Below are 16787 nucleotides of genomic sequence, written 5' to 3'. Positions count from 1 at the left end.
ATGTGACTCTATTTTCCCCCACACACTCTGAAACTATAAACTCACTCTTGAAATCGTGTAAGCCAGTCACTTTGAGCCTTTATCAGTCCCTTGTCCTGGTCTGGTGTTATAGGCTAAACCCTGGACTGCTAATTACAATGTCAACAGCCCAAACTCACCAGCCGCTCCTTGGAAACCCTTTCCAGTGTTGCTCTGAATTAGAACTGACTCAATGTCACTTGAAAGTTTAAAAGTAAATGTCATGGAGTGGATAGCAATTTTTAGTGACTCTAAAATAATGATAGGACAACTTGGAGAAGAGAAGAAGAAACATGACTACCTTGTGGAGAACAGCTTGAACAATGTCATGTTTAAGGTGGCATGGTGTGCTCATGGTGCAGAGGAACAACATTAATAGTTGTAAGACCATCAGCATCTACTGCCTGGAAGAACAATAATTGTCAGTAGTTTTCAGTGCACCCTGGTTCACTGAAACACATGTAACACAAAAATAGATTATGGGTTTTCCGGCTTATCATGCCTCATCCTAAAATAGTTGAAAAAATTTCCCTCTCCTTTTAAAAAGGTTAGAATCTTCTAGGAGAAGGTAAAATTCTTGGTAACAATATTCATGTTCAATGTTTTCTGTTCAAAACTGACACATAATCAGAAGTGTATCAGATTTGAACTGCTAAATATATGTGTGACTTTAAGCATATTGACTTATGTATAGGTTATCTGAGGAGCCGTGGTGGGTGGTGTGCTATAGGATAAGAACTAGACTGATAATTGCAAGGTTGGCAGTTGAAATCACCAGGGAGAAAAGATGGCTGTCTTTTCCTGTAAAGATTTACTTACTTGGAAACCTCATAAAAGGGTGGTTCATTAGGAGTCAAATCAAATCTGTAGCAGTGGTGTATATGTATTTAGTCACATTTCAGTATGATATGAATGGAAGGAAAGACCATGAGCTTTGGGACTATTCCAATGTGGATTTAGCCCTATTTGGGTAGACTGAATTTCCTCATCTGTGTAAAACCAGTATAAAAACCACCTTCAAAGTTTTTCCAGTGAGGAAAATTTAAAATGCCTTGGATGGTGTGGATGCTCAGATGTTGATTTCCTTTCCCCTTTGTTTGATTGTCTTCTTTGTAGGAACAGTTGATGAAAAGAAGACAAATGTAATTATTAGTTTTCTGAATTCATTCTTTCCCCAGAGCATCAGTATCTCATCAGAACTGTTTTTAGATGAAATATGTAAACTATTGATCTTTATTTAGAGCTTCATTTAGACAGTATGAGCAGGGTTTGAATATAGCAGTTAAACCTTCCTAATGAAAGATAAGCCTATATTCATGTCTGTATTTGGGGCTAAACCCATTTTCTTAACAGGTATTGGTTAGGGAGAGTGTAAAAATACCCTTTATCCTTAGAATATCTACAGGGAGAGGAGCTCTAGAGGGAGTGGAGTCGAGACCTCTCATTTTTAGGAAAATGGGCAATGGGTAAGGAACCAAGATAAATCCAAAGTTAATGGTTTTATGGGTTGGTGGTTGGTTGCTTATGCTGACCAGGTATTGGAGCAGGTGCTTACCCAACCGAATAAGCAAATGTCTTCTAAGTCACCAGTGTGGCACTATAGGAGAAACAATGGACTGCTAAGTACAAGGTTAGTGGTTCAAACCTATCAGCCGCTTCTTGGAAAATCTTATGCAATAGGGTCACTATGAGTTAGACATGACTCAGTGACACTTAACAAGTTATCAGTAAGATGTATTTTTTTGTTGTTGTTGCTATTTCAACAAAATGAAATGTAATTGTGGTTATAACTGAGAGATCTAAGCCTTCCTTAGCTGAAAATCTCCTGATGAGGAAAAGAGTTCTTTCTAGAAACATCGGTCTGGATTCTCATGTTTGTATAATATAAAGTGTAGTATTTGTTCTCAGATACAACTGAATTATTACTAAGCTCTAGAATTTTAGAAGCATCTACAGTTAAGCATAATATTTAAATTGGGTGACTTGGTGTAATTTAAATAATAAGTTTCTATTATTTACTTCGAAGGACTGTAGAAGATTTCTCAATCATCTAAACAACAGGCTTGGTGACCAGAGAAGGTAAGATAGCTGTGCGTTACTTTACCTTGTTATATTCTGAAACTATATAAAAAACCTAGAATACTAATTGGCTTTAGGAAAGAATATAGGATACAGAATATACTTAGCATTACTGAGTTGATTGTGGGGGAGAAGATAAGACATTCTGCTCCGGTGAAGATTTAAAGCCTCGTAAACCCTGTAACAATGTCGCTGTGAATTGGAACTGACTTGAGGGCACTTTAAAAACATCACTGAATTGTTTAAGGGACTCTGGGAGCTCTGTAGGCTAGATGCTGGACATCTAACTATAAGGTTTGTGGTTCAAATCCACTACTTATGTAGGAGAATGTGGAGGCTTCTGCCCCTGTAAAGATTTACAGCTTCAGGAAACCTTTAAGGTGTCCCTGTGAGTCAGAACTGAGTAAATGCCAGTAGATGTGCTTTTTACTGAGTTGTCTCTTGAGTATAGAGCTCAGAGAATTATGCTCTGCCTGCCTGTTGGCTATTGGTATATTTAAAAACTAATTCATATTAATCTTTTAATATATTTATTATGATTTGGGATTTAAAAAACAATCACATCCTCCAGGGAACCCACAGATTTCTGTTTTAAAAAAATAGCCGTTTTTGTGAATTAAGTGAAAGTGTACAGACAGATCATCAGTTTTACATTCAGTAAATCATATTTTGTTTCATTGCAGTGATTAAAATCTACGTATACCATTAGTTAATAGTATTTACCTCTGTCTCTCCCCCACTTTCTTTTTTATGTACACATACGAAATAGGAAGTATATGCTTGTTTAAATGTCCACAGGGCACATTTTGCAAGCTGGCCTCCTGCTTGCAGGCACACAGCTTTTCTCAGTCTTTGGGCCTAGAGCCCTCAGCTGCTCTGTTTCTCTGTGCCTTGCCTTCTGCCACTGTTTGATGTCACCGCTCTTCTGGCTAGGATCCCTTGCTCCACTCATGCTCTTCCCTCTTGCTGGTCCTAGGGTCCTCTGTTCTTAAAATGAAAGATTAACTACTCCCTCCTTTGAGTTACACATCTTCTACATTTACAGTTGTGAACATTGCAATTAGTCCTAATAACAATTATTCACAACTGAATCATAAAATCCTACCCCATCATCCCACGTCCCCTTTTATCAGACCTATCTGGAAAAGAGGAAAACTAATCAGTAGGGATTCTACTTTGCCCACCTCATTCTGAAACTAAGCACATTCATGAAAGCTTATAAAACGTTGTGTTGTTTTGGCCCCTCATTTTTGATAGCCAATGTCCCCTATCCATCCAGTGTACTGAGGCGGCAACTTGATTCTTGATATGAAGATGAATCCTTCCCTTTTGGTTGGAATTTTGAACAACTACATCTATACGCTAAGGTCTATCAAATTGTAGCAATTTATGATTGCTTCCTGTATCCAACTTCTTCATCTGGTCGAGTTCTGGTCAGCTAGCTATCCAAACTAGGTCAAATGGGTGTTGTCTGCAAGTTTGGGAGTTATTACACACTTCCTCCAACACACACCAGCTGGCTGCTTCACTCTCAACTCTAGTCCCCCAGCAAATTCGGTCAGTGCCCTTGGGTACGGGAGTTCACCCGTCTGCCTAAAGTTCAGACCAGCCAGCCTTTCCTCTTCTCTCTCTGATAGAACCCACAGATTTTATGATGAGCATTTTCCTAATGACTTTAGGTCATCACTGAAGACAGATTGTTTTATGAACAGTTATTGATGAAAAACTTACTAAATTCAGTCTTCTTGTGGAGAACCTTGCCAGGCAGCTGGGTTGAGGTCTAGTACCAGTCGATCTTGTTTGGAGTTCCCAGTAGTGTAGATGGTTAATGCATTTGATTGGTGACTGAAAGGTTGGAGGTTCAAATCCACCCAGAGGTATCTCAGAAGACAGGCCTCAGAAAACAGTCCATCTAGTTTCGCAAACTCAGCCATTGAAACCCCTAAGGAGTGAGCACCCTTCCATTCTGACACACATGGGATCACTGTGCTTTGGCGCTGATTTCAGTTCAAGTGATTTTTTAGAACCTGGCCCACTATTTGCAGGTTGAGGCTCCTTGCCATGCATTGTATATACCATAGCTATATGGTTTACTCTCATTAAAAATGCTTGTTTTAGAACATCTTTTGGTTGGCTTAGGGCCCGTCGTATTTTATGGTTTTAACATTGTGTTGTGTTGCAGGGTCTGTTCATTTCCGTGTATCACTGCCTTTGCCGATGGCCATGAGGTAGGTATGTTTCTTTCACATACATACCTGGGCGGTGTGAAATGAAACCCAGAGTTATGTTTATGTAATCAGGGTAACTTCCACTCTTGATGTTGAGAATGGCCGTTTTTTGAAAATGGAAGCGAACTTCTCATCTTAATATTTTGCTCTGAAAGATACCCCTTTCTCGTATTTCCCTCAAACCACAACTGTAAGTTTAAGGGGACCCTCCTACTACTATTTGGAGGCCTGGTGTGCCACTGTGGCCTAATGCTACAGACTGCCAAGTTGTTTGAACTACCAGGTGGGTGGTTTAAGTTCACCAGCTGCTCCTCGGAAAACCCTATACAGGGTCGCTATGGATCGGAATCGACACGGCGACACTTCACAACAACAAAGTACTACTATTTGGAGTTTGTGGATGGTACAAACAGTTACCATGTTTGGTTGATAACTGAAAGGTTAGGGGTTCAGGTCTACCTAGGGGTGTCTGAGAAGGAAAACCTGGTAATCTGTTTCCAAACATCAGAGAAACCCTTTGGAGCACATTTTTACTGTCACACATGGGAGGCTGATCATGAGTTGGAGGTGACTTGACTACTACTGGTTTGTTTTATTTTTAACTCTGTCTATTGATAGAGGAAGTTTAGGGTTTATACTATATATGGGAGGTCACAGAAGAAGTCGGCTTCATTTTAAGGAGCACTGGTTACACACTTGAAACACTTAATTGCTAAACAAAAGGTTAGCAGTTCAAACACACCAGTTGCTCCTTAGAAAGCTGTGGCGGTGCCTCTGTAAAGATTTCCAGCCTTGGACACCCTGTGGGTGGGGTCTCCTTTGTTCTCTAGGGTCTCTGAGTTGGAACTGATTCAATGCTAATGGGCTTAGTTTGGGTTAGCCTCATTTTAGCTTGTTAATGGGCAGTATTGTTCATGCCCAAATAGAATGGAAAAGGGCAAATTTTTTTCCTTTTCTTCCATTTGGTGCATTCTGCTCTGTTTCCAGGAATTTGGGCCACATGCTTTTCTTTGTAGTTCTTTATACCTGATAATTTATAAACTAAGGCTGAACTGTTTCCTTCAAAGTCCTCCTCTGTGTATATACCAGGTACAAGCCCCACAGTCTAAACCACCTCAATGTCAAGAGTAAAGTAAAGGTATTTTAACCTTGACAAAGCTAAGGTTTTCTGTACTCTGTCTCCAGCATGTCCTTGAGGTTCTCTCCCCTTTTGCAGAAATGAATGAGGCAGAAAATAACAATCGTATATAGTATTAGTTTTACAAAAGGCATGTATTCTCTTTTTAAGAAATAATTGTCATCTGTCCTTTTAACATGATTTCTGTCTATCATTCATGTTAGAAATTATCATTCATGTTGAAATTAAACCATCTCTTACAGATGAGAAAACCAGAAAATGAAAAACTGGAGAAATTTTGGATTGACTTCAACCTAGGGAGTCAGAGCATAGCATTTTGCATAGATAATGCTGAGGTAATAATGTGTAATTTGTAACTAGACCTGTGTAATGAGACATTTTGACATATAAGTGTATGTGCTTATGGCTTTAACTTAAAATTTTTTTCTTTTGAACCCCAAGAGTGCTTTGTGGGAGTCGGTGAAAATTTTTAAGGAAGCAGTAGACAGTTTCAGCATCACAGGTAAGAGGATTGTTTCTGTTAACAATATGTTGTTAAGTGCCTCTGAGTAGGTTCCGACTCAGAGAGATCCTGGATAGGGTTTCTCAGGAGCCAATGGTGGGCTTGAACTGCTGACCTTGCTGTTATCAGTCCAGTGCTTATCCTACAGCACCACACCAGGAATCCATATCTGCAATATGGAGGTGGTGGTGTGCCGTTGAGTTGGTTCCCATGCATAGTGACCCTGCATTGAGTTTTCAAGGCTGTAAACCTTCATGGGAGCAGAAAACCTCATCTTCCATGGAGCAGATGATAGCTTCAAACTGCTGACCTTGCTTTTAGCTGTCTAACTTGTAACCTATTATGGTACCAGAGCTGCATGTATATGTTGAATTAATTTTATAGCAGCCTTTGGGTGATATTTGATGTGGAAGGGAAGCAATATGATATAGTGGAAGAGGCACTGTCCTGGGGGTGACATGGCTTTGAAACTCTGTTGTTGGTGTTGTTAACTGTCATCATGTTGCATGTCATGTTGGTTCTGAATCATAGTGACTCTGTGTAGGGTCACTTTTGGTTTGAACTACCAACTTTTAGGTTAGCAGTCCAGTGCTTAGCCTTTAGCATCATACCAGGACTCTTAAAGAGTTTCTTATTGCTGTTAAGTGCTGTCAAATCTGTTCGACTCATACTGACCCTATATAGAGTTTCTGAGGAGCGGCTGATGAGTTTGAACTGCTGACCTTGCAATTGAGAGCGTATCCTACAGCACCATACCAGTACTCCTAGCAATCAGATAGAAATGGCTTTATCCTGGTGTTCTCAGTATAAAGTGTTACAATGGTGGGACTCCCTCTCCCTGAGAATTACAGTACTAGTATACTTAAGTGTGTATGTAGCATCTCCACTTACATATCAGTCCCTTGAGCCCACTTTTAAACCTGCAGCACTCATTTTCCTTCTCAGCTTGTAGAGAGGCACCTTAATGGTGTTGTCACCGAATTAACCACAAGTGGGAGTTTAAAAGAAAAGAAGTTTAGTTTATTAAAAGTCCGCATCAGGGTCATGGCTGTGTTGGTTCCTTTCTTGTCAGTAGCCCTGAGTGTTTCTTGTTCTTTTGTTTGAACGTGATCATCAAATGTGTCCTATCACCTCCTTGCATGGATTTCTGTATCTGTTCTGTCTGGTCTTTTTATAACTGAGTAGTGACTAGGATTAGGATCCATTTACTAGTATGATCTCAACTGATTACATTACATTAGATTGCAGTTAGAAAAACAATCTCGTCTACCAAAGGCCAGTTGATTTAATAGCCATACCTTGATAGCATAGTGGGTTATTCATTGGACTGCTAACTGCAAGGTCAGCAGTTAAAATCTACCAGCACCTTTGATGGAAAAAGATGAGGCTTTCTGCTCCCGTAAAGATTTACAGCCTCAGAAACCCTGTGCAGGGTTGCAACCGACTCCACAGCACATCACAACAAGAAGAAGTCCTAAACAGGGCCACTATGACTCGAAACCACCTAACAGCACACACCTAACCACACAACCACCTAACCACACAAAAGCAGCAACTACTGTGTGATTGTGCCTAGAGTAGGGTTTGGTCAGACATCTGGGGATCATGGACTAGCCAAGTTTACACATCAGTTAACTATCACAGCAGAGTTGAGGCACATGTAATCAGGAGTGCTCCTTTTCTGAGTGGAACAATTACAAGCAGGCTTTAGAAAGTGTGTGAAGATGTCATCATCTTTCAATTCCATTTTTTCATGAACTTTTTGAAGCCTTCTCATATGCAGTTAGTTCAGTTCAGCATCTTAACTAAAATCATGTTGTTGTTGTTACGTGCTGTGGAGTCGGTTCCAACTCAGAGCCACCCAGTACAGGGTTCTGAGGCTGTAAATCTTTCCGGGAACAGAAAGCCTCAACTTTCTCCTGCAGAACAGTTGGTAGTTCCCAACTGCTGACCTTGAGGTTTGCAGCCCGATTTGTAACCACTACATTACCAGATCATACTTGACTTTATATCCTCAATTGGAACTTAGAAGGAGATATTTTAAAGCTGTATATACCATTTTTATATGCCATTTTTAAGATAATGAGGTTTACTAAAGAGCTAAAACTATATATGATGTAACTATATTGGTACCTGGTGTGGAATAAGCAGTGGGCTGCATAGTTCGTTTGAACTGAAAGGTCGGTGGTTCAAAATCACCAGCTGCTACTTGGAAACCCTATACAGGGTCATTATGAATCAGAACCGACTCATGGCACTTAACAACAAGGGCAGTATTGATATTACACTTTATGTCTATCCATATAGAATTGCAGGCAGCTTAAAAACACAACAAAATAATAGCAATGAAAAATTGGAATTATGGAAAAGAATAAAGTGTATCATGAAGGCTAATGTAAAATGCCTATTTTGAAGACTGAGATTTTTGGCTTCCTGGAGACCAGGATGGAAAATAGAATATGACCTATAATATGATCCTCATATGAACGTCCCGAGAGACAAGTCATTTCTAGCCTTGAAGTTTCATTCATGTTTCTCCCATGGACTTAATTAATGATAAGTAGTCCTGAGATAACTTATATATGTGCATTAGCTTCAGTGTTCTGTTAACATAGTTTTTTGTTTTTTAATGCTTTATTTTGAATTATGTGATAGTTTACATGGGAGTACATCAGCTTCACATTGATCCCGTTGTATATCGTTTCCTTGCCACGTTTACAATCCCTTCCATGCATCATCCATCAACCAAAGGGCATATCCTGCAAGCCTGTCCCCCAGTCGTCAGCACACAGCCCCTCTCCCTCTCTGGGTCCAAAGTCCCCAGCCGCTCCATCTCCCCACGTCATCCTCTCTGCCTCCATCTTTGGCGTCACTGCTTCTCTCCACTTTTCTCCCTTGATGGTCCCAGGGACCTCTACTCCTAGACTGCAAGGTTAATCATTCTCCTCCCTTTGCTCCCAAACATCTACCTTTACATTTCCAGCCCTTACAATCAGTCCTGATAACAATTACTCTCTATTGTATCACAAGAGACCTATCCTCATCTCATTTCATCAGCCCTGACTAGGCAGAATGGATACTACTCAGTGGAGATTCTACTTTTCTCAACGCCCTCTGGATCTAGGTTCCCTCTTGCGAGCTTATAAGTCAGTCACTTCTTGCCTCTGTAGCCCCCCCATTCTGGGTAGCCAATGTCCAAGTTGCCAATCCCTGTCCTCTCCTTGTGCTGAGGAGGTAGGAATGATCCTCACTGTGAAGATTTGTTCACCCTTTTGAGCTACTGCTTCCATAGTTGTATGTCAAGTTCATCAAATTGTATCAGATTATTCCTTTTTTCCTCTTCTTCTGTTTGAGCTCTGCTCAGCCATTAAAGCCAGGTCAAATGGGTATTATCTGCAATTGTGGGTGTACTTATGCATGTGCACTCTCGTTATCGCTGGATGCTTCACTCTCCACTCTAGACCTCTGTGGCTATGTCGCTGACTCTGGGTCCATGAGTCCCTTGGACTTACCACACTGCTGGACAACCAGGTCTCCATCTGGGTTTACAGGACTCTATTGAGGCTTGTAGGGCTTAGCTAGCAGCTTCATTGTTGTTTTCCCCTCACTTCCTCTTGTCAGTGACGAATGTGCTCACCAATCAGAGCATGCAGTCCCACTGAGCCTTAGTCTTAGAAGAGGGTTTGCCCTGAGGGGGGGACATGACCACTTATCTTGATATCTCCTGGGCAAGCTACTTGCTTGTTCTTGTAGAGATCCATTGGCCTGCCTATATTGTTTTGTATTTTTCCTGTCAGTCTTTCTTTCAGGAAGTACCTTCTGTTCTTCTGGCTTGCTTGTCCTTTTAAGTAGAAATTTCCCTTGAGAAGATTCTGGATGCTGTTCAGGATTCCACCTATGGTCTTGTGTAATGCCGAGGCTCTGCAGGAAGCCTCCTTCACTGGGCACTTTGTATCCCCCTTTTAGGTATTCCAATCAGTTATAGGCAGAAGACAGACTTACAAGCTTTCTATGGTGGTATTTCTGGCTATTCCTTTCTCATACCCTCCAGTGTTGGTTTTATAGCTGTATGCCAGGGGAAATAAGATTCAACAGACAACCAAGCATCTTAACATTATTTCCCTCCCTTTCCCCATTCAAACCATGTCCCAATCTCTGTATCCCAGAGCCCTGTTGTTCGAAGGTTGTGCATACATCATTAATTGCTTCTGTCCCACTTCAGCTTCACATTCATCCTAATCATATTTCATTGCATTGCATTGATTAAAATCCCCTCGGTGCATCATCAACCAAAGGATACACCCCACAATCCCCCACCCCCCACGGCTGTCAGCAAACAGCTCCTCTCCCTCCCTTAGTCCTATGTCCCCAGCCACTCCATCTGTGCATGCCCTCATAGTGTCCCCATTTTAGGTCTGGGCAGTTTCCAGAGCCCCTCCCCGCTGCCCCAAGGTATTCCAGTTAGTTATAGCCTGGATATGGGCCCACATGTTTTCTGTTGTGATGTTTCTGGCCCTCCCACCCCCCAAATGTCTATTTCACAATAGTAGGCAAGGGAGACCAAGATTCAAAAGACAGCCAAGCATCCTAACATAATTACCCTCTTTTCCCCCTTTCAAGCCATGCCTCAGTCCCTGTTATTCCAGGGTTGTGCATACCTCATCATTTAGCTCTGTCCCACCTAGCCCATGCGAACCTGCCCAACCTTTCTCCTGTCTGCCTTGTTCTTCTTTTCCCCCTCTCTCTTCTTGTGTATTCTCAGCCTCACCCCCTGCCCCGCCCACTCTCCTGTGTCTATTCCGTACCCTGTGCTCTTTCTTCCCCTCCCTTCCCACCCCTCATCCCATAAATACCGATGATTAGCACTTATATATTTAGATCCCCCTCTTTGGGTGGGTTCTTACTCTTTTGTAATAATAGTCTTATGCAGTATTTCTCCTTTTGTGACTAATTTCCCTCAGCATAATGTCCTCAAGGATCATCCATGTTATGTGATGGCTTTCAGCTTCCTTGTTGTTCTTTAAGGTAGTATAGTATTCCATTGTGTGTATGTACCACAGTTTGTTTATCCATTCTTCAGTTGATGGGCATTTGGGTTGTCTAAATTTTTCTGCTATTGTAAATAGTGATGCTATGAACATTGGTGTGCATATATCTCTCTGCTCGTGTTATGGCTCATATTTCTTGTGGGTAATTACCAAGTAGAGGAATTTCTGTGTCATATGGAATTTCTATTTCCAACCTTCTGAAGAAGCGTCATGTTACTTTCCAGAGTGGTTGGACCATTTTGCATTCGCACCAACAATGTAGGAGGGTCCCAGTCTTTCTGCATCCTAACCAGCATTTGTTGTCCTCTGCTATTTTGATCTTTGCTATTATTGTTAGTTTTGATTTGCATCTCTCTGATGACTAGTGATTGTGAACATTTCATCATATGTTTCTGCCCGAATCTCTTCCTTGGTGAAGTGTCTGTTCATATCCTGTGCCTATTTTTTAATTGGGTTATTTGTCTTTTTCTTGTAGAGGTGTTGTAGTTTCCTATATATTTTAGAAATGAGTCCCTTGTCTGATGTGTCATTGCGAAAGATTTTTTCCCATTCTGTGGGTTCCCTTTTTACTCTTCTGGTGAAGTCTTTTGATGTACATAAGTTTTTAATTTTTAGTATGTCCCACTCATCTATTTTGTCTACTTTTGTTTGTGTTCTTTTCAAAATGTTTGGTAGTCTGTATATGCCCTGAATTAGCACTCTCACATTTGTCTCTATTTTTTCATTGATTTCTTTCATAATTTTGTGATTCACATTTAGATCTTTAATCCATGCTGAGTTTGTTTTGTATAGGGCATGAAGCAAAGGTCTTGTTTCTCTCTTTTTACATATATCGCTTTCCAGTTCTGCCACCACCATTTGTTAAAGATACTGTCTCATCCCCATGCAATGTGTCTAGGTACTTTATTGAAAATAAATTAGCTATATGTGGTTGGGTTAATTTCTGGATTCTCGATTCTGTTCCTTTGATCAATGTATCTTTCATTGTACCAGTACCAGGCTGTTCTGACCACTATAGCCATGTAATAAATTTTGAAATCGGGGAGTGAGAGACCCCCAGCCTTGTTCTTCTTTTTAAGCAGTGCTTTGTTTATCCTGGGTCGTTTTCCTTTCCATATAAAGTTAGTAATTGCTATTTCCATCTCTTTGAAGGATAATGTTGTTGGAACCTGGGTTAGGATTGCATCGTATGTGTACATTGCTTTGGATAGTAGTGGTGTTTTCACGATGTTGAATCTTGTTAACATAGTTTTTTAAAAGGTGAAATCATGATCCTTTTACAAATGTAAAATCAAATTGCACTGAGTGTGCTTTTCTAATTCATTCATTAATGAGAAAACCATTAATGTCTTAGAATTTTTTCTGAGGTGAATTCAAAGAAGTACACCTACACAGTCAATACTGAAATGAATCTAAAAAGACACATTATACTTACAATTCATTTATAGTTCTATGGACAAGGATTGTTTGCATTATGATCAGCTTTCTACAATTTACTGAACCAGTTGCCAAGAGTGGACTATCAGACTCGTGGTTACGCCATATGTGTCAGAGAGAACTGTATTCCAAGCACTAGTCACTGGTTGATTATTCAGTATTGGGTCACCTGGCCTTTGTTTCTAGGTGTTGTGGGTAGACTCAGACCTCGAGCATTTCATTTAGGAGCTAAGCATGTTTGGACCATCCAGGGACTCCTACAAATGACACCAGTATAAGCAATCTTAAAGTTGGTGAATGGGTCAGATAACCCAGAAGGATATGCTTGACCAGGGTATCCAGGATGTTTTTGGTTCATTTCAAAGCCTTTCATAGTGTCTGAGTTCTGGTACTAAGTTTGTTCTAGAGTGCAGGGGTTTAGACTTTCTCCTGCTGGGCGTTAGTAGAGAAAGCAGGAATTTGAGAGGGAATTTGGGTCTGGGAGTACATTAAGAAAGAAAACAAGGGAGGAAGCAAAGTTTTCACATTAAAGCCCTGGAAGAATGGAAGAAAATGGGAGGAATTGAAACCTGGAGTTTGGAAGTATCTCAGTTGGCATCTGAGGAGACTGGGAGCTTGAGCGAACTGAGAGAGATGGAAGAGGGGGTCAGCCAGCATTCTAATAATTACAGAATTGCAAAGGTAGTTAGTCTGCATTGAGTTGGAGGTGCCTTCTATCTGTATACGAAAAGAGGTTTATAAATTTCTCGTGAGAAATATAAATCAAATGTAATCATTAATTTGTTTAGTAATTGTCTGTTAGTATTAATATAAAATTCATAAAATGTCATTGATATTTACTCTATGGTTGACATTTATTCTATGATATTTATTGGATGGTTGTTCTTGTTAGGTGCCATCGATTCGGTACTGACCCATAGTGACTTTATGCACAGCAGAATGAAACACTGCCCGATCCTGGGGCAACCTTACTACTGTTGCCATGCTTGAGTTCATTGATGCTACCATGTGGCCAGTCCATCTCGTTGGTGGGATGGTACCAGTTGCCTTAAGTTCTTAGCTACTAGCCAAAAGTTGAGAGTTTGAGCCCAGCGGTCTTGGAAAACAGGCTTTTGGAGTGTTGTTTTTTCGGAAAGAACACAGTCCTGAAAACCCTGTGGAGAACATTTCTACTCTGCACACATGGGGTGGCTATGAGCTGGAAATTATTTGATGGCAACCGACAACATTTATAAGGAGCTCTGGTGGCGTAGTGGTTTCGAATTGGGCTGCTAACCTCAAGGTCAGCAGTTTGAAACTACCCATCTTTCCACGGGAAAAAGATGAGGCCTTCTGCTCCCGAAAGATTTGCAGCCTTGGAAACCCTATACAGGGTCGTTATAAGTCAGAATGAACTCCACAGTACTTAGCAACAACATTTATAAGAAAGAAATTCCTGGGTAGCAGAAGGTTTAAATGTTCATGTCCACCCAGTGGTGCCTACAAAGAAAAGCTTGGTGCTCTACTTCTGACAAATAGGCCTTGAAAACACTGTGGAGCCCTGCCTGAGTCAGAGTTGACTGAGGGTTGGCAACTAAGCATGGCAGAGCCATCCTTAGAGTGTTTCTTCTGACCTTGGTCTTTGGATCCTGCCTGCACGTATGATTTGTTGCTACTTCAGAATTACTTTTGTTACAGGGTGTTCCGGACTTGCCTTGCAACCCGACATCCTATAGGGTAAGTTAAGTGTTTAAGTGACTTGGCTAATACCACATAGCTTGAGAGGTACAGATGTGGTAGTTGAGGGAATACTGTATCATCATTCACCGCAAACAAGTCTTTTTTTTTTTTTTTTTTTTTTTTAATTCAGTGGTTCTGTTTTATTTCCTGTTGTGGCTCTGTGGGTTAATGCACTAGACAGCAAAGTTGACTTGAACTGCAAAACTGGGGTTCAAGCTCACCAGCCACTCCTTGAAAATGCTTTACACAGTCGCTGTGAGTCGGATTCGACAGCACTTAACATCAATGACTTATTCTTTGGAAATACCTTTTACCAGGAACATGAACAGTGACTATATACAGGAATCAAATTGACTACATCTTTGGGATGAGATGATGGAGAAGTTTCAATATCAGTAGCCAAAACAAGGCCTGGGGCCAACTGTGTTCCATATAATCGATTGTTCATATGTAAGTTTAGGCTGAAGCTGAAGAAAATGAAGACAAGTCCATGAGACCCAAAATACTATCTTGAGTATGTTAGTTAAGTGCCTTGAGTCTGATCCTACTCCCAGCAACCCTGTATATGGTTTCCAAGAGCAGTTGGTGGGTTTGAACCACAGAGCTTGTGGTTCACAGTCCACTGTGGATATTACAGCGCCGCACAAAGAATGCATCTTGGATATATCCCACCTAATTTTAGAGATTGTTTGAAGAACAAATTTCATGCACTGAACACTAATGATCAAAGACCAGACACTCATGGGATGACCTCATAAGCATCAGGGATGGAGACAGAGCAGTAGTGGACTTCAGGCCCATGGACTGAGAAAAGCAACGAGACTGCAGACAGGAGGTGGGATTGCAAAACGTGCCCTTTGGACTTTTAAACAAATGCATAGTTAAAATTTGGTTTGTGTACACCAAAATAAAAAATAAAAGTTATGGGGGGTTAATACTAGTGGTTGCGAATTGGGCTGTTAACCTCAGGTTCATCAATTCAAAACTACCAGTTGTTCCATGGAAGAAAAATGAGGCTCTCTGCTCCTGTAAACATTTACAGCCTCAGGAACCTTGTTACAGGGTCACAGTCGGAAGTGACTCCTGCACATAACTACCACAAGGCTACATGAAGTTGTAGTGTAGTCATTACAACGATCTCTTGAAAGTAAAAGTGATGATCTGTCCTGTATGCCTTCATTCACTCAATACACTATAAAAGCTTTCAAAATAAAAAGAAAACGGATAGACAAATGCCTTAATTTGAGGGGGAATATGAGTAGGACTAGGAAGAAGGCCCAGAGAGAACTGAAATTTTAGCTGTATATACTACATTTCTGGATTCTTTCCAAAATTAAGATGTTACTTGCATTATTAAAGGAAAGAAATCAAATAATACAAATTTCTTATAAAATGTCAAAGAAAAAAAAATCATACATGAATAAAGAAAAAAAAAGTCATTAAAATAACAGGAACAAAGGAAAAGACCAAAATGGATGTCAGAAGAGACTCTCCGAAACTTGCTCTTGAACCTAAGAGAGAAAAATGAAATGGAAGAAGTAAAGTAAAAGAGGTGATCAAAAATTTCCAAGAGTGAGCTCGAGAAGACAGTCAAATATGTATATAGACCTGGAGTTAGAAAACCAAAAAGGAAGAACACGTTCAGTATTTCCCAAACTGAAAGAACTACAGAAATACTTCATGCCTTGACTTAACAATATTAAAGGCAAAATAATGTATAATTCAGAAAGCATCAAAAGCAGATGACATAAAGAACTTTTGTACTAAAAAGTATTGGTTAGCATTCAGCCATTTCAAGAGGTAGTGTATGGTCAAGAGTTCTTGACCATTTGTATTGAAGGAAGAAGTCCAAGCTACACTGATGGCATTATTAAAAAAGAAGGTTCCAGGAATTGTTGGAATACCAATTCTCCAACAAACGGATCCATTGCTGGAAGCATTCTTTAAGCCAAGAAATTTGGAAGACAGCTACTTGGCCAACCTACTGTAAGAGGTCCATATTTGTGAACATTCTAAAAAAAAAAAAGAAAGAAAAGATGACTCCGCAGTGTTGAAATCATAGAATAATATCTTATGGTAGTAAAATTTTGCTGAAGAGATCTAAAGAAGGATTGCAGCATTTTCTCCATACGGAGCTTTCCCAGAAAGTCAAATCAGATTGAGAAGAGGATTTAGGACTAGGGATATAGCATTGCTTGATGTCAGATGGATCTCAGGTGAAAGCAGAGAATACCACAGATTTGTGTGTCATTGACTATGTAATGACATTTGACTGTGGATCATAACAAACTAGATATCAATAGGAAGAATGAGAATTCCAAAACACACTCGTGAGGAACCTGTGTGAACAACAAGAAGCACCCACTCTAAGATAACAAAGGGATACTGGCTGGATTAAAACCAGAAAATGCATGCACCAGGGTTGTATCCTTTCATCATGCTTATTCAAACTGTATCCTGAATAAATAAGCCAAGAAACTGGACTATATGAAGAATACAATATTAAGATTGGAAGAAGGTTTATTAACCTGTGATAATGCAGATAACAAAAGCTTTCCTGCTAAAAATGAAAGGGAGTTAAGAATAGTTGATGAAGAAGATCAAAGTCTACAGTCTTA

The 16787-nt window shown here is 40.2% G+C and overlaps 1 protein-coding gene across 1 annotated transcript in view; it reads left to right on the top strand.

The window, feature by feature from the left end:
• Positions 1-16787, top strand: part of SYCP2L (synaptonemal complex protein 2-like) — a 126338-nt gene that overhangs the window by 13810 nt on the left and 95741 nt on the right. Inside the window, exons 10-13 of the mRNA XM_006864123.1 lie at positions 2045-2097; positions 4280-4325; positions 5706-5798; positions 5905-5965. Of these exons, the coding sequence (XP_006864185.1) occupies positions 2045-2097; positions 4280-4325; positions 5706-5798; positions 5905-5965 (253 nt within the window). The remainder of the gene's footprint in view (positions 1-2044; positions 2098-4279; positions 4326-5705; positions 5799-5904; positions 5966-16787) is intronic.

The sequence above is a fragment of the Chrysochloris asiatica genome, unplaced genomic scaffold (genome assembly GCF_000296735.1).
Source record: "Chrysochloris asiatica unplaced genomic scaffold, ChrAsi1.0 scaffold00060, whole genome shotgun sequence".
Classification (NCBI taxonomy): domain Eukaryota; kingdom Metazoa; phylum Chordata; class Mammalia; order Afrosoricida; family Chrysochloridae; genus Chrysochloris; species Chrysochloris asiatica.
The sequence above is the reverse complement of the archived record's forward strand: the minus strand, read 5'-3'. Positions and strand labels throughout refer to the sequence as shown.